The following is a 25961-nucleotide window of genomic DNA, read 5'->3' as shown; positions in this document are numbered from 1 at the left end:
AGTGGAGTAGTAACACCATATAAAAAGGAGGAGAAATGGCAAAAATGAAACCCCCAAAATCATGGTATACAAACGGCTGCATTCGGACAGGGATTACGTTGAAAAATTAACTGCAGATAAAAGAAAAACACTACTACTACAAGACAAGTGTAAATAATGGAAAGCATCAGATCAGCTTTTCTCTAAAAAGAAGCACCAATTCAGCTGCCGGCCGCCGCCGCCTCGCCGTCGTCGCGGCGGCCGAGGAGCAGGGCGGTGAAGCTGGCGGCGGCGCAGAGCGCGGCGACGGCGTTGCCCTCGCGCAGCAGCACGCGGAGCGCGAGCCGCGCGATGTCGGCCGTGGCGCGCCGCCCCTCGGCGACCAGCGACCTCCTGGGCTTCCCCGCGAACGCCAGCAGCACGAGCACCGTGATCCAGGTCACCAGCATGGCGGGCGCCGCGACGGCCAGCGCGGCCCCCATGGACAGCAGCCCGAACACCGCGCCGTACATCACCGACGCGTATAGCGCCGCGGGCCACGCCACCGCCGCCGCAGGGTGCGCCCCGCCCACCGCGGCGTAGTACCAGGCGCGCACGGACCCGAGGAGGCTCCACGACGAGCAGAGCAGCGCGGCGTAGACGGCGAGGAAGAGGGCGACCCAGGTCCGACGCTTGCTCATGGCCCGGAGCAGGAGGGAGGTCCAAGGGGGCCACGCCGGCGGGCCCATCTCGGCGGCGTCCTGATCTGCCATGGATGGAGCACAGATTCTTGGTTGCTTGACTCCCGGGTAGTAATTCCTGGGTGGTTTGCGGGTGTCTGCTTCCGTTTGCTTGCCTGCTTGGCGAAGGGAAGGCAGGAATGAATCGCTTTTTTCCCCTTCTTTTTATTTTCCAGGAAGCCTATTGCTTTCCCCAGCGGTCATTCTCTTCCTTTGGTTTCTATGTGAGGTCGGAAGCAAGGAGGTGCCTAAGGATTCTTCTTGAAAACCATATGTGCCTTTTCTTTTGGTGTTGGATCTCAAGTGATGTGTTTCTCTAATCTTTTTCTCTGAACAACTGTGCACGCGGTCGTAGGATAGAGAAGCATAAGCATCGTGCCGCACATTGGAACGGCGCCAGCTAGACAAAGGAGACAAGAGTTAGAGATTGCGGTCTTGGGTTGATGGCTCACCAAATCATAGTCACTCTGTCAGGTCGTGGGGTAATCGAAAATCGACTCCATAATCGGATTATTAACACATCTACTATTAAAGATTCTACTTTTACAATGAAAAATCTCAAACATGTAATGAGATGAGTTCGGCTCGCTCCACGACTCACATGTATGGCATGGCGAGGTGAGTCGAGTAATCGCATGTGTTTGTCTGTTCTCTCGTGCATTAGTTAAGGATGTTAAGGGTACAAACTATTGTAAGGTGCTGCAACTCTTTCTTTATTGGAAAGGTGAGACTAATCTTTACACTCTGCCTACTCCACCTAAGGATCCTTTGTCTTTTTTTTTATGATTCACTATATGTGTTTGACTCATATGTTTCAACAATTCCCAACTAGATCACAGAAGCTCATTAGATATCCTTATTTCTATTGTACTGTTTGAATACCAATTTTTTGATAAAAATCAGTTAAGGTTATACATCCACTTAGAACCAGAAACTACACACATCCACAACTGGATAATCAACTATGTCTTGAATTGTCAGTTTTGCATGTCAGAGTTCCACCAAATGTTTGGCTAGTACTAGGTTGTCATATGCTACCCCACGGATTGAAACATATAAATCATACTCCTAAACTTTTCATTAGTGGACTATAGATTACCTTGCCTCATAAAACACGACCAAGAGTTGAGCTCATATTACTATGTTATTTCAAAATTGCGTTGAAGGATAACATATTTGCTAACTATATCCTGCATAAATAATCATGGTTGATACATATATGGAACAACCATCTATATATGCATCACGTCCATAAATCCACCAAATCCACGAGCGTGCAGACTAATACTCTCCACAACAAACCCGGAAATAAAGTACCAAAAAAAAAGAATATTGCATCAAGTAAAATGACATGAAGTTGAAGAACCATTTTTACCCTTTTAGCCAAGTGGCTCAAAATACTACTATCAGATACACTGTCGCTAGGATATGCCACACAAGTCATGACGAGTTGACGTGTCGGGTGGGGTTTTGACCGACGTGACACCTGACATGTGGGGCCCACATGTAAGCAAACCTTCAAAACAGGTTAACCTTCTGTTTTGGGCCACTTGAGACAGTCATACTTAAAACGTGTGGTTTTCCGAGCAAATTAACAAAAAATGTTGCTTTGTGAGATCTCACTTATCCAGAAAAACGTGATTATGTGAGATTTACTCTCAGAAATTAGCATCAGGTTTTGATATATAAGTGGTTCGTTCTTATGATAGTTGATAGCTATGCATATGTTTTTCTAATGCAAAACGTCCTAATTTTGTACTGAGACGACTGTAAATTAGTTTGAAGTTTTATTAGATCATCAGGTTTTGATAAGCGGTTCGTTTTTATGATAGTTGATAGCTACAGCCTCTGTTGTTATGATAGTTGATATCTACAGCCTGTGTTTCTAATGCAAGAAGTTCTAATTTTGTCCTAACTCGGCCAAGTTTATGGAAAAATCCTACTCTAAATTAGTTTCATTAGATCATACTCCATTTAGGAACGTCTAGCCTCCGTATTCTCCGAAAATCAACACCATCTGTAGTATGGCTTTACCAGAGTACAGCATGCAGGTCGGATGTAAACAGTTTTTATTAGCATGTATGACCACATTTTACTCGTCTTAGTGCCAGTTAACCAAACAACCTGCATCCAGCCAGGTACGATGCATTCTGGAGCACATAGCCACATAGGAAATGCATATATGACCACTAATTTAACATATCCGGTGAACTACACTGCCAACAGCTAACAATCATACAGATTCTAGACTGAACCAGTAATACAACATCGATACGAAATTAACTAACAACATAGCAGTATCAGGTACAACATGGACATAGCAAATCGTCAATACATAAGTCCAGAACAACTGAAACACGGTGGCTTCATCAGTACTGCCTTCAAACATCAATCGCTAGCTCAGGCTGAGCGCTCCCTGGAGACGGACCTCGAGTACGAACTGCGGCTGTGAGCATAGCTTTCTCTGGAACGCCTCTTGCCAGATGACCTGCAGCATGACGAATTGCTTTCCGCAAATGGGATCAGAGAACAACTCGCTGATTCTTCAGACACCAGAGAACAGCTGCGGGAGTAACTCCTGCCCGGCGATACACTGGGAGAATAGCTGTGTCTTCTGTCCCTCCGAGAATAGCGCCCGCTGTGGTATGCTGAAACAGAACGGTGGTAGTCATAGGAAGGCGACCTATACCCTCTGTAACACCGTGGGGATCTTGAACGGCGGCTATGGCCATGGCGAGGTGAGTTCCGATGCTTGTCATAGGGAGAGTATGACCTGCGCCTATAGTACGGAGAGTAGGACCTGCGCCTGTCATATGGGGAGACAGACCTGTCAGAGGGAGAGTACGATCTCCTCCTGCCATAGGGAGAGTAGGATACCCTCCTTTCATAGGAGGAGTATGATCTTCGCCTGTCACGTCGGGAGTATGACCGCCCTCTGCTGTAAGGAGAAAACGAACGTTCTCGCTCCGGAGAGTAGCGTGACCTGTAACGGTCTCTCCTAACAGGGGACCTGCTTAGGGAATACCTTCGTCCTGGTACAACCATATAATTATCAATGGTCAGCAATAGATGATATAGGAGGATTAACTATCTTCACTTTCAAGGAAATAAATGCTGCTAAGGTGTCAAAGCTAAATCATGTCACAGAAACTGACCACGTGATGACTTGGTGCCAAGATACCTTCCAGGTGTTGGGTTTCGACCTCGTCTTCTCTTGGCCTGTGGGAAGGAGACAAAATAAGTTGTTGTTTCTTGCATCATAAGCAAGATTGAATAAATTACTGCGAATCTGAGTAACACAATTAATACAGAAAATATATAACGTGGGGTGTACAACCCTTTGGTTGAGGTAGCATGGTTTCGGTGTTAGGTTGTATGTCTTTTCATGCAGAACAGCTGCGGGCATCTACCTGCTGCTGTCAACAAAATCTCAAAAGAGAAGAGCACCCAAAGGTTCAGTTTAGCAGCCTAAATTTACATACAAATTGCACTCCATGTAGAAGGAAAATGGTCAAAGATCACAGAATAACTATCGAGCGACAATACCTTCTCAACAGTAATGACACGACCTTCCAACACTGAACGGTCCAGATATTTAATGCAGCGATCTGCCTCCTTAAGAGTGGCCATGGTAACAAACCCGAACCCTCGGGATTCCCTTGTCCATGGATCAAGTACTATGCTTGCATCAATCACCTGTGGTGCAGTCAGCAAGGTTAATTTAGTGATCCATTAAGTTATGGAATTGCTACCAATTTTTTCATGTGTACACTGTTTCCCTTTGCAGATAGATTTCTACAAAAAGTTTACCTCTCCCTCAGTAGAGAAGTGCTTCTCCAGATCTCTATCCGTTAAACGAGACGACAAACCAGTAACAAAAAGGTTATTCCCAGGGTTGTCAACATCACTTGAATCCAGGCTCCTAACATATAAGATATACAACAAATACACCTAAAATAAGAGACAGAAACGTGTTGACTCCAAAACATAGAGCGAGGGCCAAACATATTAATGAGTTGGAGTATAAAGGCCATACCTGGAACGACTCCTGTACCTTGAATAGCTGCTTTGCCTGCATAGCGGTAGGGAATATGAGCAGGGCTCGTATTACAAAACAACCAATAATCATAGCATCATATATGAACTTTAGAAGAAGGAAACATGAAAAATATTAATGCCTACCTCGATCCTCTTGAGTGAGACATCTGCAAGATTTGCAAAACAATCAAATAAGATGATGTTAGCGAGAATGCTATGTAGGATATAAAGTAATAATTTTTTAAGTAAGCTGGAGCTGCATAATATACTACACCGCGTTGCCGATAAGTCATGAGATAACTATTTTTTTTTCCGAGATACAGATGTCTTATCTGACCATACAAGTTTTTGTCAGTGCAATAGTTCGATTCCATGTGTGCAACAATTCACAATACAGAGTTCCAAAAAAAAAAAGAAGTTCCTAAGAAATTTTGAAACGCCATAACACGGCCGGATTCCATTAGAACTGAACAAACAGCGCAAGTCTGGAAGAAAAAAAACAGAGCTATCCTAAGGAGTTTAAAGCATAACAAGGTAGCCTGTCCAGTACTCCCTCCATTCCACAATACAACGTGTATAAATTTTTCTTATTTGTTTCACAATACACCTCATTTTTCTCTCAGTACCCGCACCCGGCCAATAACTACTCGCATCCATTTATTATTAACCCAATATGAGTGGTCAGGCACCAGAAACGAGAGCTACCTTGGTCCAAGTGCACAAATCTATACACATTGTATTGTGGAATGGAGGGAGTATAAGATATGTGGGGAAAATAACTCTGTTCTCAACTTATCACGATAATCGTTGTCCAAACCTTAAGCACTACCTCAATGACGATAGCTACCACAAATCCCAGATATAGGCGGCCTGATCAAAGAAGTGCAGCATATCCTTGTGCGCAAGCATCAGGGGACACAATCACCAGATCAATAGGAAAAGCAACGGGGTGGATCATGCGCAATTAAGTCGTAGTGAGTTGTGTTTGTGCGTGCGGCTCTGGGTTGTGCCTCGAGGCTGATCCTCCATGATTGTAATCAAAACAATGTTTCGGTTTAATACACAACTCCCTTTTAAAAAAGAATCGTTGTCCAAATGAAACCACAAGTAATGGGTGAGAAACTGATACAGCAACAATGGATTTTTTTTCCTTTTATAAAAACCGACCTCTAAACCCTGCCCCCGTTTTTCTAAGGGCAGATCCTCAGAGGCTCATACAGCAACTGATACTAGAATACAGTAGAAATTGGGATTAATCGACCTCTAAACCTTGCCCCCGTTTTTCTAAGGGCATGTATGCGGCTCATGGCTCCCTGAGCCTCTGAGGATCTGCACTTCTGCAGATTACAAGCTATATGTTGCAAAACTATGATAATAAAACTGAACAGGAACAATGAACTCGCAACGCCATAGCGTCACAGCATCATACTACAGCAACAAAACATGAGAGCGATTCGAGGACATACCTCTCGTTGCCGGCTCGTCGCTGCAACCCTGCCGTTCGAAGCCTCTCGAATCTGTCTGCTGGGTCGGTTAGGACTTGCGGCACTGTCTCCGTTTCCTCGTATGGCCCCGTGTGCGTATGAATAAGTAGAGGGGGGCTTCTGGAAGGTTCCGGAGGGAGGCGGACGCGAAACTCTCTCAAATCTGGTTGAATCGGCTGAGCAGACGTCCGAACGCACGGCACCGCACCGCACCGCACCGCGCTTTCCACTTCGACACCTGGCGCCTTTCTCTCCATCGGTTTCCTCTTTTTCCCCGCTTCCCACGTTATACTGAGTTTTATTTCCAGAAAAATGGAGCACTGAAAGAGTAATTTTTATATATCGGGGATCAATTTTGTTAAGTTTTATTATCATCCTTTTCTGAAGAGCTTTTTTACGGTACAGAGTACAATTTACTAGTACTAGAAGGAGGTAGTATTGAACTAAATTAACGGCTTAGAGAGAGGGTATTTTAGTAATTTTTATTGGGTTTAAATTTTTTTTAACAAACTTACAGGAGTAATTTCGAAATTACTACACGTACGACACTTTGCTGATACGATTCTCGTACGACGTGAATCCAGTGGACTTCCTTGCTCTATGCTGCTCCATCAAAGGCTGCTATGCAGCGTCATACGAGAATCGTAAAAAATTGATCGTACGTATAACAGCTCTCGAGTAATTTTGTCCTGATGAGTGATGGCAATGAACGTCCTGAGCGCCTCCTCATCCTCACGTGAAAAAAAGCAATTGTTTGCCTGGCTGGTTGCGGCGTGTTCGTGCTCCGGTGCCACCGCCGGCCGTCTCCGGCACGTCATCGATTGATAGCTCCAGGACATGAGTGACATCCCTATTTGTTTCCTGTCCAACGCTAAATCGATCCCTCAAAAACTCAATACTCGAAGAATCAGAACAAGAACTGTAATACAATACTCGTTAATCAGAATCAGAACAAGAACTGTAACACAATCCTCCGTTCATGGGTAACGAATCCACTAAGTAGTGACGTAGCATGAACTCAATTTCGTCCAGATATATCCTTAGCAGAATATCTGGGCATTATTTGTTTTTTTTCTTTCATATTATGTACATTCCTGATATGTAGAGGTGCAACATGGTGACCCTCAGGGTACCTTTTAACTCTCCTTAGTTCAAACAAATGAACTAGTTTTTTAAAACGTTGTGTTATTTTAAAATTTTAGTTTATTTGGTTGAACTAAAGAGGGTCACAAGGTACCCTAAAGGTCAAATTTTGCAGCTCTACGGTGACCTCATATTTTGCCCTTTTAACGAAAAATACTAGTGCTTTTGCCTCCTGGTATTGATGAACCAGGACCTTTAGATCAATTGTACTAATGGCTCAAATTTGCATGTCCCTACCATAAAAAACCCCTTTCTGAATGTGTCACAATGCACTTTTTTCGTTGGACCCAAAAAGGAACTGTTAGTTGAAAATATCGTCAGAGATGAAAATGGCCGAGTTTCAATTAAATTAGTAAATAAGTAAGGTCTGAAATAAAATTAAAACTTTCAAAATGATTAATTTTCTACCGCTGAGGAAAAGATTTTCCTCGTTTCATTGATTGAGAGAGTTAAACAAATTAGTCGAAGCACCCCTTTATTCATTGGTCATAAAAAAGAGGTAAAATATCAATGGGTGGATCTTAGAGCCACACTGTCGAGGAGAAAATTCAGTGAACCTAGTTACCTCATGAGCTACACAATCAGCTTCCAGAAGACAACGAACACAAGAATTTTCATGCAATTATTAGAGATGAAGAAACAATCATCGAATATCGCTGCTCCAAGCTCAACAGACCACCCGCCTTTCATTACTTCCATAGCTTCCATACTATCCAAATTGTCCATGGGGCAGTTGCAACAACAATTTGTGCAAGCTCGAGTCCAAGTGTGAAAGCCATATCCTGAGCTACCAAAACATTGGGATAGCCTTCCAATTATTTTCTTTTGTCGCCATAGAATGACCACTATGATCACGAACGGTCCCAATCGCATCATCCAACGAGTCTTGATCAAAGGCCGCATCAACATTATGTTTCATACTCATTCCGTCTGGAAATAAGTGATTTGAATTTGTATTATCTATACCAATATATTAAATTGGAGTTGGTGGCGATGGTAACGCCGTCGCCATACGTCCTTATCCTTTTTGCGCGATCTCTTGCTCCCGCACGGAGAAAAAACTTGGCCCGACCCTCTCGCACGCGGCCCGACCCCAAGCCGCCCCTGTCTCGGCCGATCGATCCATCCTTCCCGAACTCCCTTCATCGCCAGCCTCACTCGCTCTCCATGCCACCGCCGTTGCTCTTCCCCGCGGCGGACGCCGGTGTTGATGGGCGCTTTCATTCTGCACAAAGGACGCCGGGAGCTACTTCTAGACGGAGGTGGTGGTGCGACTGGCCTGCGGAGGAGATAGCAGGGTGGCTAGCCCCAACGAGATGCTGCTCTCCCTTCGCGCCATCACGCATCTCTGCGATGCCACGCCACGCACAGCTGACGCCGTTGTCCACCATGGCTTGCTCCCCGTACTCTGCTCCCGGCTCCTCGCGATTGAGTATCTTGACGTGGCTGAGCAAGTAAGCTGACAAATCTGACGAACGCTAATCAGACAACCACATTAAGTTGAAGCGTGTTATGTGATCATGCTCGTGGATGAGCAGTGTTTGCACGCGTTTGAGAAGATATTGCGGAGGCAGCCGACGCCGTGCTTGCAGGCAGGCATGATTACTGCCGTGCTGACATGCATTGACTTCTTCTTTGCAAATATTCAAATTAGAATTGCAGCATTTTCATCCTTTTGCTAAGACTTAACTACATTTGCAAATTACATGGGATTATTCAGAAGCTTGCGGTCTCATCTATTGCATGTTATGGATTCAGTACCAATGTTGTGTAATCTACTGCAGTCTGAGGACAAGATAGTATTGTTGGTCAGCAATTTAACTGAGCTTATCTAGCATGTATGTAGTGCTCTGCTAATGTTTCAGCTGATATAACATTGCACGCACAACTTGCTTGATAAGCATCGTAGACCGAGTTCAGTAGAGCTTATTGACCACCTCTGCCACCAGGGTGTGGTAGAGAAGGTTCTTCCTTGGGGAAATTGGCCAGGGAACACCGTTATTTCGTGGTCTTTGCCCAAGCACACCGTCCGATCGTGGATTTGCTGGGTACCATTACAATTCTCTGGCCATTTGCTGAAACACACTGCCGGTCCAAAAAGGGAAAGCCCGGTGAAATTACTGTCTTGCCCCTGTTCTCTAATTACCTCTCTCGTGTTTTTTCTCCCTAGCGCTGTGAGTTCTCCAAGATTCAGCCCGACCAAATCCCTAGCTCGGGCGCAGCGCCTGTTGTCGCCCCTCCGCTGCTCGCCCTCCCGCCGTCACTGGCCCCTGCCCGCCCTCCATCCCGCGGTCACCTGCCCTGCTGGCCCTCTCGCCGTCACTGGCCCCTGCACTTTCCGTCGGGGCCTGCCCCTGCTGCCCCTGCTGGCCCTCCCGTCGTCGCCTGCCCCTGCCCTTCCTGTCGCGGCCTGCCCCAATGGAGACCTGCGTGGCAAGGTGCTCTGCCCCATGAGGATTCCGGGTCCTTCACCAGCACCCTCGAGCTCGACGGCGGGAGCCATGGACGCTGCTCTTTCCTGGGTGCCTGACGGGTAATCCCCTTTCTCCTTTATCCCCTAGTTCAGTTCTCAATTAGTAATAGTAGACTCTCTAATTCATGTCACTACTAACTTTCATAGGATGGACAATAGTTCAACTACTAGAATTGTTGTTTGGGTGTGTGCGTATGCTGAATTTGGTGACAATGGGACTCAAATTTGGCTGACGGGTAATCCCCTTTTCGTTTTTGGATCGGCGACGTGTTTCAACAAATGGCCAGAGAATTGTAATGGTACCCAACAAATCCATGATTGGACGGTGTGTTTGGGCAAAGACGACGAAATATCGGTGTCCCCTGGCCAATTTCCCCTTCTTCCTTTGATCAACACCAACGGGCTCTCTTCCCTTAGGCCATCAACTTGCAGTGCATGGGTTGTATGCCTCTCTTTTTTTTATTGATGGAGTTAATTGTTGTTTGTTCTCATTGCAGAACTTGATTGGGCTTCTCGCTAAGTTAGCATGTAGTTCACTTGTGGCCGTGAAGTATCTCTTTCAATTGAATATTGGCAGCATCATAAGGGGATTTTGGTCACCTCAGATTTCTCGCATGGGATGCTATATCTGCCATCAGAAAACCAAAATAACCAGCTTGTTTGTTTAATAATACCTTATTTATTTCAAGACTATTTTCTATCGTTTTATTTCTGGCATGTCAACTATCAGATGGTCCATAACCTAGATATAATACATCTCAAACCTTTTGAAAACCAAAATAACCATGTTTTTATCAAACCAGAATAGCATCTTTACTTCATGGCCATTTTATATCACGGCTTCGAATTGGCATACTCGGTCTAATGTTTCATTGACCAGATGACAATCGGGTGTATATTTTATCTTGTTGTTCCGTTGCAACGCACAGTCATTTCAACTAGTGTATATACAAATCCCAGCCACGTCTTCTGATTCCCGTCTTATTGCGTTTTGTTCTTACAAGATTTTCAGACTTATCTAACCACAACAAAATTTTCAGACTTCATTGCGTCGTCAGATGCGAACTCCAGGGAAGAAAAACCCGGTGCGAACTCTAGGTTCGTCGGTGTTTCGCAACTCCGGCCCGGTCGGACCGGCCCAGCCAGATACACCAGCACAGCACACCACCAAATCCAAATTGGCGGTTGGATCCAGCGATCCAGCCATCACCCCAGCTCGCGGCAGCACTTCACCGCTCCAATTGCTCCCTCTCGCCGGAGATCTCACTAGCACGGCCGCGCGCTAACCACGCCCGCGGCCATGGCTTCCGGGCAGGACTCGTCCGGCACGACGCTGATGGATCTCATCACTTCGGATCCGTCGGCCGCCTCGGCCCCCGGGGCGTCATCGCAGCAGCCGTCCTCGAGCGGCGGCGGCGGCTCGCTGGGGAGGCCCGCGCCGGCGGCGGCGGATCGAAAGTCCAAGAGGGCGACCCTGATGCAGATCCAGAGCGACACCATCTCAGCAGCCAAGGCGTTTAACCCCGTCAAGGCCCTACCCCAGCGCAATAGGAAGAAGAAGGCTCGTCTCCTTCACCGTCGCATCCCTCATTTCTATCCTTTGTGTGCTCTGATTCCAGTCTCACGCTCTATGCTCTGTTTGTCGTGCAGCCAGTATCGTACTCGCAGCTGGCGCGGAGCATCCACGAGCTTGCCGCGACTTGCGACCAGGTTCGTTGTGCTACTTCGGTTGGATCGAATTGCGTGACGTGAGCTTAGATCTGTTGGCTTCAGCTGCTCTCTCGTGCTCTACCTTTTACAGAAAAGTTCCCAGAGGCAACTCGTGAACAGTGTGTTCCCCAAGCTCGCGGTATACAATTCTGTGGATCCTTCGGTGGCTCCATCTCTTCTCATGGTAAGTACGATTCTACTTCTCTCCTCTTCTACACCCCTTTTAATTTGTGCAAACAAATGGAAATGAGACCGCTCCCAGAAAATTATGTTATGCTACTTAAATATGTGTTGTAAGTTGTATATGGAATTGCACATAGTCTATGTTAATGTTAGCCTAATGTTCTTGCTTACTTCAGCTACCTTTTCTCTTACACCAAGTTTAATTTTGTATTTACAGCTCCATCAGCAATGTGAGGACAGAAATGTTCTGCGCTACGTATACTATTATCTGGCCCGAATTTTGGCAGATAATGACTCCCAGGGTTTAAGTGCTGCTGGTGGGATACCAACCCCAAATTGGGATGCTCTTGCTGACATTGATACTGTTGGAGGAGTGACCCGAGCAGATGTTGTGCCCAGAATAGTTGATCAGCTTTCTGCAGAATCCACCAGCGATGATGTTGAGTGTAAGCTTCTATCCTGTGATCTCAGTGTACATCAAATCTGTATTATGCAAAATCTATGTTCTAATACACCCATTCGCCACTGATTGGAAAACCTAAATATTTCATTGGTGCTGTTTCCCGTTTGCAGTAAAATCAGTCATGCATATTTGTCTCAAATCCTGAAACTATGACCTCACCATTTTGGAAATTGATCTCCTCTTGGAGGTATTTCTTTGCAGAAGCATAGTGGCATGGGTGCACATCCCTATAGGGGGCGCAGCCCTAGCTATCGAAAAAGGGTCGATATCCCATTAGTATCTTCTAAATTAGTTTGGCAAGAGATTAGATAGGAATATTAATATATGGTTTATTAGGAAAGTAGAGATTAGTTTCTTGGACGTCAAGTTGAGTCTTCCCTATAAAAGGGCCCCCATTAATCGTTATGAGGCAATCAAGGGTAAATCAATCTAATTATCCTGTCCACTTCCTCTCTGCCCTTGAGGTGCGGCTACCTTCATGGAGCTGCCGTGCCTCTTGGGTTCAGGGTCACCCCGTACAGTCCCTAGAGCCATTATCCCCATGTCATGAACCTAGCTCATTGACTATTTGGTGTCAGAGCAGTCAATTTCCACCGCGCCTTATGCCACGGAGTTCTCTCCTATCGCCAAGATTGAAGCTACATACGACAGGATTCAAGCTGTCTTGGACAAATTACAAGCAAACCACAATGATTGAAGCTACGCTCTGACAGGTTGCAAGCAATCTGTACCAACGTCCTCATTGGGATCGAGCAACGAAAAGCAGCCACGCCAACAACCATGTCCCCAACAGCTGCAGGCCTGCAGCGCCGCTGGTCTCGCTGTCTCTTGCGGTAGCAGCTTGTTGGCCTTGCAGAATGCCTTCGCTAACTAGCAGCTTGTCGGCAGGTGTGCGAGGTCAACTACGGGAGGTGGTTGTTGCTATGCACGTCTTCAAGCTTGCAAGGAGCAGCAACAAGTTCCTCGGCTGCCCAACAGTAGGGAAGAAGGGTCTCTCAAGGGGGCGCCAGGGAGGCGATCTCTCAGTGCAGGCAAACATGGTGAGACGTACTGCAACAACATGGAGGTTCCTGCCCCCAGGCACAAGGTAGAGGCCACTTCTTCCGAAAGCAGCAGGGGCATGGGTGTGTCCTCCTCCAAAGTTAGAGGGGTTGCACAACCATAACAGCCATAGCCAGCCATCATCCTAGGGCCTCCTCGGACTTCAGCCGTGGCCACCACCGCAGCTCGAGGACGAGCTGCTCAATAAGGGATGACATCCCATTAGTATCTTGAGGTGCGGTTGCCTTCATGGCACTGCCGCGCCTCTTGGGTTCAGGGTCACCCCGTACAGGCCCTAGAGCCATTAGCCCCCATGTCAGAACCTAGCTCAGGACACATAGTGAGGATTTATATTCTTGGCATTCATCTTGCTCTGTATAAAAAATGGCACCGTAAGAGCAAGCAAGTTTATGAAATGTCTTAGTTGAAAGTTGAAACTAGGCATGCTTACAGCTGACCATCTTCTCTGTGAGCAAAGGGGCATCTTAAATATCTTCATGTCAGGGTTCGCAGAAAACAAGAAAGTTCTATCTTCTATGTCAACCAAATGTCTTCAATCTTTTGCCTTCTCGTTTCTAGTTGTGTTGCATGATTATTCATTGTGCTTAATTAATAATTATTTATGCTGGTATTTGAAGTTCATGCGCGGAGACTTGCGGCTCTGAAGGCCCTAACCTCGTCTTCCACAAGCAGTTCTGAGATGTTGGAAAAGCTCAATGAGATTGTGTTTGGCATATTGGAAAAGGTTTGTTATACAGTCTTTGAACCCTCGCAGTTTTACTTCTTTGAGCTACTTTTCAGTGTGTCTGGTTTCTTGCCAGAAAGTTTACAGTGTTCTGTTCATGATATATTTTGGGTGCTTTCAGGTGGCAGATAGTAAACAGAAACGGAAGAAAGGAATATTTACCAAGCAAGGTGGCGATAAGGAGGTACGATAGATCCAAGAGCATGTCTTTAATTTATTTGTATATATGCTCAATCGGTCTCCTGAAAGTGTATGTGTTCCATTGCATATACCTTGCTAATAATGGCGATTAAAACTTTAAAAGTACACTTATTGCTAGATAATACCTCATTTGGCTGCTTTTCTACCTTGTACAAATATATAACAACGAAGATGGTGGAAGGACTTCGTTTGTTTTGAGCTATCCTTACTTTTTTTCTTTCTATTTTGTATTAATTTCACAGTCCATTTTACGGAGTAACTTGCAATATGCTTCTCTAAGTGCCCTGAGAAGACTTCCACTTGATCTTGGTAATCCAGCATTTCTGCACCGAGCTGTCCAAGGGTGAGTATATCCTTATTGTCTCTAGAAAGCTGAATTAGGCTTATATTCCATCTTGTATGTTACTTTTTTTTACCTATGTTTATTTTACCAATTCCCTTGATGTTGTTGCTTCACATGGAAACACATAGATATGGTGATTCGGAGCCTTGTTTATGGTTATTTTTGTTGGTTGCAATAGTAGCTTTGTGAGAAACAGAGAATAATGCATGACTCATGTGGTTACTATTTTTTTATTAATTTCTTCCGTATTTTCTGTATTTTGTGTATTACTCCCTCCAGTTTACAAAGAAGGAATGTTTTGGAGATACCTTCAGTCAAACTTTAAAACTTTGACTGCGAATATCATTTTAATTATTTAAACTGGAGACTCAAAAACTACATATATAGATTTGTCACCGAAAGTATTTTCAGAACATTATATTTTGGGGGTATTATACACATACTACAGTAGAAGCTAGTGGTCAAGGTTACATCTTGAAGACCATGTCAATGTCCAAACTTCCTATTTTTTTGTGAACTGGATGGAGTATCTTTTTAACACATGTGCCAAAATGAGCAGTTAATTTGCTGTCTGACTGTAGTGAAAACTGTCTGCTTCCGCAACGAGTTTATTTGCCAATAGTAGGAATTAGGAACGTGGTGCTGCATAATTGTCATTTTGTTCTCATCAGGCTTGATACAACTGCAGGATTGAATTTTCTGACCCAGTTGCAGTGAGGCATGCATTGTCAATAATCTCGGAAATTGCCGTTAGAGATCCATACTCTGTTGCAATGGCGCTGGGTCAGTTTCTATTGCTACTAATTGTTTTAAATTTCCATTTTTATCTTGTTACGTGTAGAAACCATAGATCATTATGATTTATAGTGAAATTGATCTTCTGTGCTCTAGGAAATGAGCAATATTAGAAATGTCAACATGTAAATTCCAGTTAATTTTTGTACATTTAGTCAATTCTGACTCATCTGGTTCGATCCTATTTCTGTAGTTTCTCACTCTCATGAATGACTTGATGTTTTGCAGGCAAAAGCGCACAACCTGGTGGTATGCTTCGTTCCTTTTCTTCTTTTAATTCAGTTTTTATCAGTTGAAGATAAATACTGTAGGACTTTCAGCTTACCTCATAACTTCCTTGTGTGTGTACGACATATGATTCAAGCACAATTCTAGTAGAATTTGACGAAATATATCAAGTTATGTTTACTTGTTGCGCACCCACCTGATATATAAGTAGTAATCTTGGGGTGGGGGTGGGGTGGGGTGAGGGGTTACCTTCTTGGCAGTTGTAATTAACCACTTCTTACATGAACTAAATGATAACTTGAAATATTAGGTGTAACTTTTTGGTACCATATTTAAATCAGTGATATTTGAGCACCTGGGGTTCCTTATGTGCAATAATATTGTTTATCGTGACTATGATGGGAGGCTTCAAATTCACCACTGGTATTACTGCATATGAATGGCTTTGATGTTCTCCTTTTCCACCCAAAGGGCATTTACCTGCCTTTTTCTGTAAACAATTTCTTCCTGTTTTGTCAACTCCAATGATGCGGGGATTTTTCTCCTCCCAGTTTGACACTCATTTGATTGTGTGATCTGTCAAATTGAAACAGGAGCTCTTCAGGACATCCTTCATTTGCACGATGTTCTTGCAAGAGTTTACCTTGCAAAGTTGTGCCACTCAATATCTAGGGCACGTGTATTGGATGGTAAGTGCAATTTGTTTTGTGTCTTTGCTGAATCAAGATGACCACTCTGCTCCAGAGTGCATGTATTGGTTGTGGTTCTCACCAAATATGATTTACACAGAGAGGCCTGACATAAAGTCACAGTACAGTTCTCTCCTTTATCAACTTCTTTTGGATCCAAGTGACAGGGTCTGTTTTGAGGCTATACTCTGTGTTCTGGGAAAAGTTGACAATACAGAAAGGTAGCTATGTTTCACCAAGTTATCTTTTTTATGTATTGTGCATCTACCTCAGTTGGAGCTGTGTGTTGTTTTGTTAAATGTCAACTATAATGTCTTGCAGCACGGAGGACAGAGCTGGTGGATGGATTCGGTTAACTAGAGAAATTCTCAAATTGCCTGAGGCCCCTTCTGTAGCATCAAAGGGTGTTCTGTCAAAAGCTAGCGAAAAATCTTCTAAAGCGAGGCGTCCTCAGCCCCTCATCAAACTTGTAATGAGAAGGTTTGTCATATCTTTTTATGAATGCTTAAGTGGTTGATCTCCCCATTTTCCTCTATGCTGACTTTGGTTCATGGATGCTTACTGTTTGTTTTTTATTCTGGTCAGATTGGAGAGCTCTTTCCGAAGCTTCTCTCGCCCTGTTCTTCATGCTGCTGCAAGAGTAGTCCAGGAAATGGGTAAAAGTAGAGCAGCTGCTTACGCTTTGGGTGCTTATGATGAGGGAGCCAACCTTCAAGCTTATTCAGATAATGTTGAGTCCCTTGATTCTGATCTTAATGAGAATTCACAACCTGAAGGTACTATGTCGTTATGATAGATTCGAGTAATTCAATTATGTTAACTAATTGAAAGTCATATGCACTTTGATTAAAATCATGCATATTGTTTTGTTTCTGTCCATTCATTCTCGGTTGAGTTTACTAGACAACTAGGAAGTCGTCAAATATATGCTGTCAAAAAAAAAAGGAAGTTGTCAAATATATATGCATCTCCTTTAGAATTAGGCATGGCAATAACTCTTATGTAAGCATGAACCTAAATGTATTCAGGCTTCCTTATAAATATTCAATAGTGAGTTGCCATAGCCCCTCCCTTCTTTAGTTTGGGATCAAGCTACATCTCTTGTTTTATGTTAATGTCACTTTGTATTAAAATCACGTAACTCTCATGTGCATGTTGTAGCTACCCGGAAAGCTAAACCACCATCGAATGGACATGGTGGACTGGACACAGTAGCAGGGTTGTTAGCATCACTAATGGAAGTAGTGAGGACAACTGTAGCATGCGAGTGTGTCTATGTTCGAGCAATGGTCATCAAAGCTTTGATATGGATGCAAAATCCACACGAGTCTCTTGATGAACTAAAATCTATCATTGCATGTGAGCTGTCTGACCCAGCCTGGCCTTCTTCTCTCCTGAATGATGTCCTGCTAACCCTACATGCTAGGTTCAAGGTATTGTATCCCTTCACTGTTAATTATACATGTTGCTTTTTATTTTTTATTTAGTTGTTCTTTTGGCCCATTTTTATGGCTTATTATCAGCTGTGTGCCTGAAATCAGTCTGAATCTGTAAGAAACATTGAGCTATTATGTAATTACTTGAGTTTCTGAGGTTTCAATTATTTTGAAATGACATTGCTTTATAAATAGGAAATTTGAACACCTTTTTATCTTGTGCTTTTGTTTGCATTTTTAATACGAGATTTTATTGTTGATGTTAAATATATTGTTCAAATTATCTAATATCTTTGTTTTGCCCCCTTGTTTATTTTTTTGTGGTTGTACTGTATGCATCTATTATTTTGATTAGTATAGTAATATATTCCCCATTTATTGGATTTAACGAGTGATCGCATTATTCTGGTTTGTTCTTACATGATAGGCGACCCCTGATATGGCTGTGACTCTGCTTGAGATTGCTAGGATTTTTGCCACTAAAGTTCCTGGAAAGATTGATGCTGATGTGCTACAACTGTTATGGAAGGTAGACATTTTGACATAAAGTATTTTACGAAGGTCTTCTGAACCACCAAGGTTTACTTGACAAAGGGACCCCAATGGTTTGTAGTCATAGAAAAAGCTGCAACTAATTTTATCATATAACTCTTGCCTTTTTTGCATGTTGGTGTTATGCCATGATTTGCATGGATTTCTTTGTACAATGACACTAGGAACTTTAATGAAAAATAACAATTGTTGTCTTTCCAGACATGCCTTGTAGGAGCAGGACCAGATGGGAAACATACAGCCTTGGAAGCTGTCACAATAGTCCTTGATCTGCCCCCACCTCAGCCTGGTTCAATGTCTGTACTCACGTCTGTTGATATGGTCTCTGCCTCTGATCCAAAATCTGCAATGGCACTGCAAAGATTAGTTCAAGCTGCTGTAAGAACAAAACTTCGACTTGGTTAATTTGTTCGTTGAGCATGGAATCAGAATATGCTGATGTTTGTCCCTTCAATTTGATCAACAGGTTTGGTTTCTGGGAGAAAATGCAAACTATGCTGCATCTGAGTATGCATGGGAATCTGCAACGCCGCCAGGTACGGCTCTAATGATGCTTGATGCTGATAAAATGGTTGCTGCAGCTAGCTCCCGTAATCCTACACTTGCTAGCGCCTTGACACGGCTCCAAAGATGTGCATTTAGTGGCAGCTGGGAGGTATGTGCCTACAAAAATGACACTTCGCTTTCTTTTAACCTTATACATGGCTTTTTGTTTTTCTTGCTTACCTTATTGTCTACTTTTGTAGATCCGCATTGCTGCTGTCCAGGCCCTAACCACAATTGCAATAAGGTCTGGTGAACCTTATAGACTGCAGATATATGAGTTTCTTCATGCTTTGAGTCTGGGGGGTGTGCAGTCAAACTTTTCGGAATTGCAGCTAAGTAATGGGGAAAACCAAGGTGCTAGTGGTACTGGTCTTGGATCTTTGATAAGCCCAATGCTCAAGGTCTTGGATGAAATGTATAGAGCTCAAGACGAGCTTGCTAGGTATGTTGTTCACAAAATTCTCTTCCCTGCTCTAGAATAGTTCTTGACATGACTGCTTTGGATGGATTTTTGCAGGGACACCCGTCAGCATGATAATAGCAAACAAGAATGGAGTGATGATGAACTCAAGAAACTTTACGAAACCCATGAGAGGCTTCTTGATTTCGTTTCTTTATTCTGTTTCGTTCCAAGGATTAAATACTTGCCTTTAGGTCCTACCAGGTATGTATTTTAGTACTACTGGGTGTAGTTACACCCACGTCCATTTCATTAATTTAGAGAGTATGTAGCATAATCGGGAGTATGTAGGATGGATTATATATGCTACTCCCTCCGATCCATAATAAATGTCGCTGATTTAGTACAACTTTGTAGTACAACTTTGTACTAAATCAGCAACACTTATTATTGATGGGAGGGAGTACATTTTAGGTAGTAGGGTATGTAGTTCGCTTTGGAGTATAGTACTCCCTCCGTCCGGTATTAAGTGTCGCAACTTTATCTAGGTACGCATGTATCTAAACGCGTTTTTAGTTTGTAGGTACATGCGTATCTAGACAAAGTTACGACACTTAATACCGGACGGAGGGATTATATGAGTACACTCAAAGTGATAAAGTAGTATGTGTACTGTCACATGGTAGTACATAAGACGTGGGTGTAACTACACCCAGTTGTATTGCATAATCTCCTAGTGCAGTCAAGTTGCTCCTGACTTGAAAGATTCATTACGGAAATTGTCTATGAAGTTAGAACTGTAAAATTCACCACCAATAACTTCTTTAGTGTTGTCTGGAGCCATGAGCCATATAATAGACCGTGGTGTATTATGTTGTGGGGTCTGGATCATTTGCACCATATGATTCAGTGAAGTGAGGTGCTGGACCACCACCTGCAGGTTATGATTCATACTGTATATGGGTTCCACTGCCGTACCATACAGAACATACTTTTTTTCTTACCGCGAAGTGACAGTTTAGCAATTCTCCTTTGTTTGTATCATCATGCTTAAACCAACTTGAGATTCCTGAAAACCATGGGATATACTTAGAGGTCTCACATGTAGATGTAATGATGTTTCTGTAGTGATCATAGCCCTATAATGAAAATGTTTGATATTGGTTAGCCATCAGATTTCAACTAAAGCTTTCTGATCCATGTAATTTTCTATATCTACTAACTAGCTTGCAATCTTATGCGTGTATGCTAATGCCTATTTATTGTCAAATGTCTTTCGCGATGGAAGAATAATTAGAATTATATTCTGAATACCTGTTGAATAAGATGTAATTATTCACTGGAGCTGCGTATGGTTGTAGGTTGAGTGTTATTTATTGAAGGCTTTCAACTTATTGCTGGCTTAATACAGTTCATTAAATCTGATATCGTATTTGTATCACAAGGAAGAGAAATGTTGTAGCATCCCATAAGTTAACACCTGTAGCTGTTTCTCTACAAAGTGAAAAAGTTGAGTGTCAATAGCTTGGGTGTTTTCTTTTTTTTTGGCCAGGATGCAGTATTGTATAATTGTCCTATCCCTCGACTTAATGTAATGTTGAATCTTATGTACAGTGCGAAGCTCATTGAGATCTACCGTAATCGACATAACATCAGCGCATCTGTCGGTCTAAGTGACCCTGCTGTTGCTACTGGAATATCGGACCTCATGTATGAGTCCAAAGATGCACATAAAGAGACCCCTACTATGCAGTCTGGAATTGACCCTGATCTAGCTATGGCCTGGGCAGCTGGTTTGGAAGATGATGTTTGGGAAAACAATGCACCAGCTGTGGACAAAGTAAGAATTTTTGTGGTTGTTTGTTGTTGACTTCAAAAATTTCCTGCTACCTATCAGTTCAACTAAGAAAGCTGCCTCTGCTGTTATCTGTGGACTGTGGTTGATAGCTTAGTGGCTCAATCTTGTCAGCACCAGTTCCCTTTCCCTCATTGCCTGTGCTGAATTTAAGAATGTCACTTTATACATATTGGCTTCCTTCTGTGATCCTATTATAGGTAAAGGACTTCCTAGCTGGTGCTGGAACTGATGCTCCTGATGTGGATGATGAGGAATACATGAATTCTAGGCCATCAGCTGGTTATGATGATATGTGGGCCAAGACAATTCTTGAAACATATGAGGCAGATGTAAGTGCTATGATATTTTCTTAAACTACTTGACTTCAGATACTAATTTTTAATTTCATAGATCAATTATCCATTTTTTATATTTGCAGGAAGATGATGGGAGGTCCTCTGGTGGGTCCTCTCCTGAGTCAACTGGTTCTGTGGAGACATCCATATCTTCCCATTTTGGTGGCATGAACTATCCGTCCCTGTTTAGTTCAAAACCACCAAGTTACGGCGCTTCACAGCAAACGGTATTGTGCTTCATCTATCTTATCATTGCTATAATTTTTTCCAGAACTTCTGTCATTGGATTGGATGACATATTTGTAATGTTAGAATGTTATTAGTAAGAAATGAGCACTATGCGCTTAATTGTGGGAAATTATTTTCTAAAATCCTGCAATACAAATGTATATGCTGAAAACACAGGCACCAGGGGAATACAGGAAACCACCCAGTGTCTCGACTATTTAATGGTTTCCCCTCCCCTAAATCTCATGTGTTCCCTTCATCGTGTATAGTCATCTTCTCATTCCATCCCAACTATTGGGATGCTCTGGGCCAATTACTGTTAGAAGATACAAACTCCTGGGTTCTTGTAATAGAATAGCATGATTATATGGCCAATTTTAACTAATACTGGACCAGATGAGTTACAAGAGAAACACTTCATATTTACTCCTAAGAGCATGTATTCCCACCATTCATATGCCAATTCAACGAACCTATATACCTCTTTATCTTTTTCAATATACTTAGTTATTCTAAGACACCTCAATGCAAGTCGTGTGAAAAAATTTCACCGGGTCATTGGTTTTTGCAATATACCCTTTTTACTTACATAAAAGCAGTATCTGCACAAACTATGCTAATATATAGACTGAGATGAAAATTATCAAGCGAGTCAGTTTGAAGTATCTAGTGATCTAATAATGGAGTATATTCAAAATGATGAAGTATAACACATGTGTATAAGTGGTACAAGAGGCGTGGGTATTCAGGAGTAGATGACCATTTTCTTTAATTATAATCGAACTTGAAATAATATAAGTTATAGTTTTCCCGTTTCTGCAAGGAAAACATGTACTCAAATAGATAAGCTTTGTTGGTGTTTGCTGGTTCTACCCTGCGCTACCTTCCAACACTGTCCCAACCGGTTGTCTGGCAGCCTCGCCTTTCCCTAACCCCATCCCCCTACCATCCATCTATTCCCCTATCCCCTCCTCCACGGCACCCTCACGCTAACCTGTGTGGTCGGAGGTTGAAGATGACCTCATGGTGGGCTTGGGTCGAAACTGTCGCGGGTGATTCAGCGGACGTCTGGTCTGCCAATTGTAAGCAGAACTAGCAGTGCCCTGGGTGGAGAAGAGTTAGGCCGACACTCAGGTGGTCTACTTTTAGAGAGATACACTGTGACGGATGCATGATCTGCGAAACCGGCCCAATCGACTGGGGAACAAAAAAAAATTATTGGGTAGTAGCTGCCCAGAACGACGACAGTCCAGGTTGGAAGTAGAGGAAGATCTGATGGGCACAAAAACCCATAACACGCGATCGGACAGCTGGGAGGGCTGAGCGTGTGAGAGAGCTCGGAGTTGGTTCTGCTTTTTGTCCTTAATTTGTTTAAAGAACAATGTATCTGATATTCACTTACATTTTGTTTCAGATACGTGAAGAACCACCGTCGTATACAACATCTGTCCTACAGAAGCGTGAGTCGTTTGATAACCCCCTCGCAGGGCGTGGGGGTCGAAGTTCTGGTGGTCGAAGTTCTGGATCCCATGAGGATTCTGAGAAGAGTTCTGGGAATCCACATTCTGGGAAAGCATTGTATGACTTCACAGCAGGTGGCGATGATGAGGTACAAAGGCTGCAGTTCATAGCTATATCCTAACTTTCTGAAGTCTAATGCTTCCTTGTTGAAAGTTTGATGGGGTATTGGTTATTCAATAGCACGTTTTCTTTTTTAGAGGGATATATTTATTTCCTAAAGCAAAATCAGTTGGTGTCTTCAATTTGATACTGTTATTCTATATTCTGTTTGGTTCAAACCGCTGTCAAAATAATCAAGCTGTCTCTTCTTTCTTTTCTTGGGATGCAAACAAAATAACACGGTTCATGCAACTGTTTGCAGCTGAGTTTAAACTCAGGAGAAGATGTGGAGATTGAGTACGAGGTTGATGGTTGGTACTATGTAAGCTATCATGACCTCACCATTTGATTTTGCTCCTTCCCGGGCTCATCATAACATTTCAAATGGGTAACTGTTGGTTTTTTTTTTTCTCAGGTGAAGAAAAAGAGACCTGGAAGGGATGGGAAGATAGCAGGTCTGGTCCCTGTTCTGTATGTGAGCTCATGATAGCTATGAGCATTGTGGCATACTTACTTCAAGAGCTGGTTGGAGTAAAACTAGTAAAGGGACCTAAGAATGGCACGCGGAGAAGTTTCTATGCTGTCTTTGCACTTGCGCTTTTGAGCTGCTAACATTTTTCAGGCATACAACTTTGTGGAAGGATATACCCAATCAGCATTGTTGTTGCTGTTCGTGTCGCAGGCGGCTAAGTTTGTTTGCTTTACATAGCGCTGGGTCATTCAATTCATTGTGTATGTGTGGATAGGCATTTGAGATCACGGGTTTGCCTTTCCTTGGCGCCGATCTGCTCCATGGTTATGCTTGGGGGCTCCGTTACTCCCTTCTCCAGTTTTCCATGGGTTGTGCAATATATCCTATTGTAATTGTAGAACTAGTAGTTGTGAACTCCCCCCCTCACGATTCTTTTGGTCTGGTGTATACTGTGAAGCCGTGTGATTTAGAAGTGTTGTATTGGTTTCTGTAAAATTTTGTTTTCTGGTGGATCATGGTCTCATGGATACATGAGAATATTACCAGTCCCATAGTCAAACCACAGGCACCTGCAGTTCTACATTTTGCATTCTTTGTGCTCTGACCATCAATCGTTGGCATAGTTTTGCTGCTACATTCATGCAGACGTCTGTAGCAGTGCTGAAATAAGACATCTTGCTGACATGCGTGACACAGGTTACGTGCTATCCATACATGTGTGGCAATGTATGTTTATGCGCAAGAAAGACATGTTTAATCCAATCATCCATGCAAAGCCGTGGCTGTGCCACCCACGGCATCTAGCCCCACCGTAGGAACGACACATTTCGGAGAGAGGGAGTATTAGAGAAAGATGATTAACAAAAATGTAATATTTGTGGCAGGCTTATTAATACTTTTGTGTCAGACTTTCTTTCCCTTTTAGACTTGACCGCTACCAACTTTTTGTATTTTCTTTGCTTCTCTTTCTCCTCTCTTCTTTTGTCTCAAATTTTGAAAGTCGAAAGAATTTACTCATCGCTACATATTTTAGTGAGTCACGGTAGATGTACAACAAATGAAGGTACATTGATCGTTTCTTAATGTACCTATTGGTACTAACGAGAGTACATGACGGTACTCAAATCACATAATGAACATCTACCAAAAGAAAACGAGTACTCTTCAATACTTAGTTGTACGTGATGGTACTCAAATCAAAGTACATCAACTCATAATTGTACGTCATGTACCGGGAAATAAAAACACAAACATTCATCAAATCATAGTATCTCGTCATGTACCATTCATCAAAGTTTAGTACCTCATGTGTAAATAGTGTGTACATTAACTCATAATTGTACATCATGGACCAAAAAAATATCACAGCTCAAACATTCATAAAAAATTAGTACCTCGTCATGTATCCATGGTACATGATGGTACTCAAAAATTACATCATAAATATGATAAATACCTTATCAATTTGTGATGCGAGTACATCGATCCACAACAGAAATACATAGGAAAAAAAATACACAGCAAACTACAAACTTATAAGTTTCAACTAGCTAGCAGGCAAAGCAAGTACAAAATACCAAATAGACGTTAACAAGAAAAATGCAAGTACCAGCTAGTTACATCATGTACTCATCCCATGTACTCATCCCAAATAGTAGTACATACATCAAATTCACAACAGAAAATCCAAAAGGGACGAGGAGGACGCGGGGCCTGGCGAGGGAGAGCACGAAGTGGTGGCCGAGCACCGAGAGTAGTAGCGGCCGCGGCGTCCTGGCACGCGAAGCAGCAGCTCGTAGTATGGGGAGCAGAAGCTCGCGGACCAGCACCTCGCGACACATAGAGCAGCATTACGCGGAGCAGCAACTCGGCGGGAGCCCGTCTCGTGCCGGACGGGGACGGGATGGAGGAGGAGGAGGGGCCCCGAGCGCCGCAGCAACGGAGTCGGTCTCCCCTGCCTGGGCTCTTGCTAGACGAAGAAAGAAGAAGGGGAGGAAAGAGAATAAAGAACAGAGAGAGACGAGAGAGAAACGGGAGAGGAAGAACGTGGGTGTTAGGGATTAGCCAAAAGTGCAGAGAGATTAAAAAGTAAAAGTGGACACGTGTGTAGACAACACGGTGGGTGTAGATAGGTGGGGTGATTCCCGAAGGTTTGGCTCATCCATGTCTCTCCTTGTTATTCACGGGAGAAAAATGGTCTCTAATTGGGGTCGCTTTCACGCCGCCTAAATTGTGTTGTTCAACCATATATACTGCATCAGAATATCAGATGGAGACTTG

At 43.3% G+C, this 25961-nt stretch overlaps 3 protein-coding genes across 3 annotated transcripts; 1 reads left to right on the top strand and 2 right to left on the bottom strand.

Moving 5' to 3' along the window:
* Positions 1–20: 20 nt before the first annotated feature.
* On the bottom strand, positions 21–978 carry LOC100835381. Its single transcript, XM_003561742.4, has one exon. The coding sequence runs from the start codon at positions 729–731 to the stop codon at positions 201–203; it is 531 nt and encodes a 176-aa protein (XP_003561790.1). The 5' UTR covers positions 732–978; the 3' UTR covers positions 21–200.
* A 1831-nt stretch (positions 979–2809) lies between these two features.
* Positions 2810–6276, bottom strand: LOC100835076 (serine/arginine-rich splicing factor SR45a). The gene is made up of 7 exons (XM_010230528.3): positions 6203–6276; positions 4881–4903; positions 4735–4770; positions 4509–4620; positions 4245–4394; positions 3854–3917; positions 2810–3730 (listed from the first exon to the last, which is right to left on the bottom strand). Exons 2-7 carry the CDS (start codon positions 4901–4903, stop codon positions 3099–3101), a joined length of 1017 nt encoding a protein of 338 aa, XP_010228830.1. The 5' UTR covers positions 6203–6276; the 3' UTR covers positions 2810–3098.
* A 4675-nt stretch (positions 6277–10951) lies between these two features.
* On the top strand, positions 10952–24268 carry LOC100843701. Its single transcript, XM_003558229.4, has 25 exons — positions 10952–11397; positions 11487–11546; positions 11638–11730; positions 11947–12175; positions 13872–13978; positions 14100–14162; positions 14422–14522; positions 15211–15305; positions 15546–15566; positions 16139–16234; positions 16335–16455; positions 16556–16714; positions 16820–17010; positions 17396–17667; positions 18098–18199; positions 18424–18600; positions 18689–18877; positions 18969–19210; positions 19286–19432; positions 20783–21008; positions 21224–21355; positions 21445–21588; positions 23004–23198; positions 23472–23531; positions 23625–24268. Exons 1-25 carry the CDS (start codon positions 11137–11139, stop codon positions 23694–23696), a joined length of 3555 nt encoding a protein of 1184 aa, XP_003558277.1. The 5' UTR covers positions 10952–11136; the 3' UTR covers positions 23697–24268.
* The last annotated feature ends 1693 nt before the right edge of the window (positions 24269–25961 follow it).

Source organism: Brachypodium distachyon, chromosome 1, assembly GCF_000005505.3.
Source record: "Brachypodium distachyon strain Bd21 chromosome 1, Brachypodium_distachyon_v3.0, whole genome shotgun sequence".
Classification (NCBI taxonomy): domain Eukaryota; kingdom Viridiplantae; phylum Streptophyta; class Magnoliopsida; order Poales; family Poaceae; genus Brachypodium; species Brachypodium distachyon.
Note: the sequence above shows the minus strand (reverse complement) of the source record. Positions and strands in the feature narration are given on the sequence as shown.